The sequence below is a fragment of the Poecilia latipinna genome, unplaced genomic scaffold (assembly GCF_001443285.1).
Source record: "Poecilia latipinna isolate Pla-1442-1.1 unplaced genomic scaffold, P_latipinna-1.0 Scaffold3888, whole genome shotgun sequence".
Lineage (NCBI taxonomy): Eukaryota > Metazoa > Chordata > Actinopteri > Cyprinodontiformes > Poeciliidae > Poecilia > Poecilia latipinna.
The window spans coordinates 39,087-41,513 of NW_015116504.1; the positions used below are offsets into that span (position 1 = coordinate 39,087).

Sequence of the window (2,427 nt, forward strand, 5' to 3'; positions counted from 1 at the left end):
CCCAGTCCTGCACCACCCGCTCCTCCAGCAGCAGGAGTCAGAGGAGAAAACAGGGTAACACTCCGCCGAGGCGACATCGGAGTACTTTTTTTCTTCTTTTTTTTTTTTTTTTTCCACAAAAGCCAAACTTATTGTAATATTTAGAGGACTTGCAGCTCACCGCTCGCTGACTTGCTTCGTGTCTCCAGGTGAGGATGAGCCGAATGAGGCTGAGGATTGCTGAGAGACTGAAGGAAGCTCAGAACACCTGCGCCATGCTGACCACCTTCAACGAAATAGACATGAGGTGAGTCAAAGAAACTGCTCGAGACAAGTCCAGTCCCATCGAACGTGATCTGCGGTGACACCCACCGTTTCTTCTAGCAACATCAAGGAAATGAGGAAACTCTACAAGGAGGCGTTCCTTACGAAGCACAACGTCAAACTGGGTTTTATGTCTGCTTTTGCTAAGGCGGCTTCACATGCTCTGATGGATCAACCCGCCGTCAACGCTGGTGAGTTAATGGCATTGTCTTAGAGAGGTATTCATTCCCTTAAAACTTTTCCATGTCTTTTTTGGTATTAAAATCTCAAACTTAATAGCTTTTTTAAGCATCGCCGTAGCATGATGTTTCCACCACCATGTTTCGCTGCAGGCGTCGTGTGTTTAGTGATCTCTAAATTTAGTTGCTTGCACCGGTCTTTGTTTTTGAAGACCATTGGAATAAGTTGAACTAAATGCAAATGTATATCACACTGGAAAAAACAAAACAAAAAAGCACACACTTCACAATCGTGCACTGCTTTGTGTTGGTCTGTCACATACAGTTCCCAGAACATACGCTGAAGTTTGTGGTTGTAACGTGACAAAATGTGGGATAGTTCAAGGGATTTGAATCTTTTTCAGTGTGCTGTCGGTCCAAGCATCGGTGTTCCGGTCAAACTTGTTCATTTGTATACCAAATATGTTGTTTGCCTGCAGTTATAGATGAAGCAACCAAAGAGATCATCTACAGGGACTATGTGGACATCAGCATCGCTGTGGCAACTCCAAAGGTTTGGCTTCTAGTATTTAAAAGTTTATCGTGATTACCGTCACTGCTAAATCCTGGATAACTTTCACTTCATCTAAATCTGTTGTAGTTCTTACCGCTTCGTGCTTTTTACCTCGTAGGGACTTGTAGTGCCTGTGCTACGAAACGTGGAGTCCATGAACTACGCTGAGATCGAGAAAACCATAAATGCTCTGGGAGAAAAGGTAGGCGCCTTAAACTGTAAGCATTGCTTTGAGTTGTTTCCCTACTACAGAGCTCTGAGAAGTTTTTGTCTTTTTCCTCCTCAGGCTCGTAAAAACGAGCTTGCGGTGGAAGATATGGATGGAGGAACGTTCACCATCAGCAACGGCGGCGTGTTTGGCTCCTTGTTCGGCACACCCATCATCAACCCCCCGCAGTCGGCCATTCTCGGCATGCACGGCGTCTTCGACACACCTGTGGCCATCAATGGACAGGTGAGTCAACGTTCAGGGGGGAAAAGTCGTAATACGTAACAAGTAATATCTGCCGGACTTCTCGTTTCTCAGTGCTTATAAAAAATATTCACCCCTTGGATGTTTTATCCTTTTTGTAGCTTTTTGTAAATTTAAACACTTTTTAAACAAAAAAAAAAATTACAAAAATAAAAAAAACATTTTAATGTCAAAGTGACAAGTGATTTCTAGAGTAATTGCATGGATATTCGTCCTCGCCTTCAAGTCGATGCACTTTGATATTTTCATGGAGTTGCGTTTTGTTGATCACGATTGATTCGCGAAAGTGACGGACGGGTAAAACCTCCGAGGTGGAATGTAATTGTATGAAGACAGTAGAAACGTGATCTGTTCCGGCAGGTCGAGGTCCGACCCATGATGCACGTGGCGCTGACGTACGACCATCGGCTCATCGACGGCAGAGAAGCTGTCACTTTCTTGCGCAAGATCAAAGCGGCGGTAGAAGATCCTCGGCTGCTGCTGCTGGACATGTGAAGCTGCAAATGCCTTGTTACTCTTTCAAAATACTCGACTGCACCAGACGAACCCATCAAAACCAAGAAACACCCACATCAGCCCGCACAGCTGCTTCTATGTTAATATTAAAAGTCCTACAATTTTGACAAATGAGGCTGGAGAATGTCTCACATTTATCCTGCCATAACATACAAGCTGGTGGACGGTAAGGGAGATAATGGTAATAGAAAAAAAAATGTCCAGAGCTCATAGTAAAAAAAAAAAAAAAAACTCCTGCAAAAGTTGCAACTTATGTCTCCATAGCAACCATTTATTTTAATGGATTTGGAGAAATCTTTACTAGTTTTATTTTTATTACAAAAAAAAAAGTCATAAAAATTTGCATACTTTTGGGTGCAAATTTTTATTCTGGTAACAATCTTTTTTTTTTTTTTACTATGAGC

At 42.6% G+C, this 2,427-nt stretch overlaps 1 protein-coding gene across 1 annotated transcript in view; it reads left to right on the forward strand.

Moving 5' to 3' along the window:
• Nucleotides 1-2,254, forward strand: part of LOC106941829 (dihydrolipoyllysine-residue succinyltransferase component of 2-oxoglutarate dehydrogenase complex, mitochondrial-like) — a gene marked incomplete at its 5' end in the record, with an annotated part of 8,407 nt that extends 6,153 nt beyond the window's left edge. The window contains 7 exons of the mRNA XM_015024957.1: nt 1-54; nt 189-286; nt 364-494; nt 962-1,035; nt 1,154-1,237; nt 1,322-1,489; nt 1,868-2,254. The exon at nt 1-54 is cut by the window's left edge and continues 16 nt beyond it. Coding sequence (XP_014880443.1) covers nt 1-54; nt 189-286; nt 364-494; nt 962-1,035; nt 1,154-1,237; nt 1,322-1,489; nt 1,868-2,002 — 744 coding nt within the window. The remainder of the gene's footprint in view (nt 55-188; nt 287-363; nt 495-961; nt 1,036-1,153; nt 1,238-1,321; nt 1,490-1,867) is intronic.
• Nucleotides 2,255-2,427: the final 173 nt, after the last annotated feature.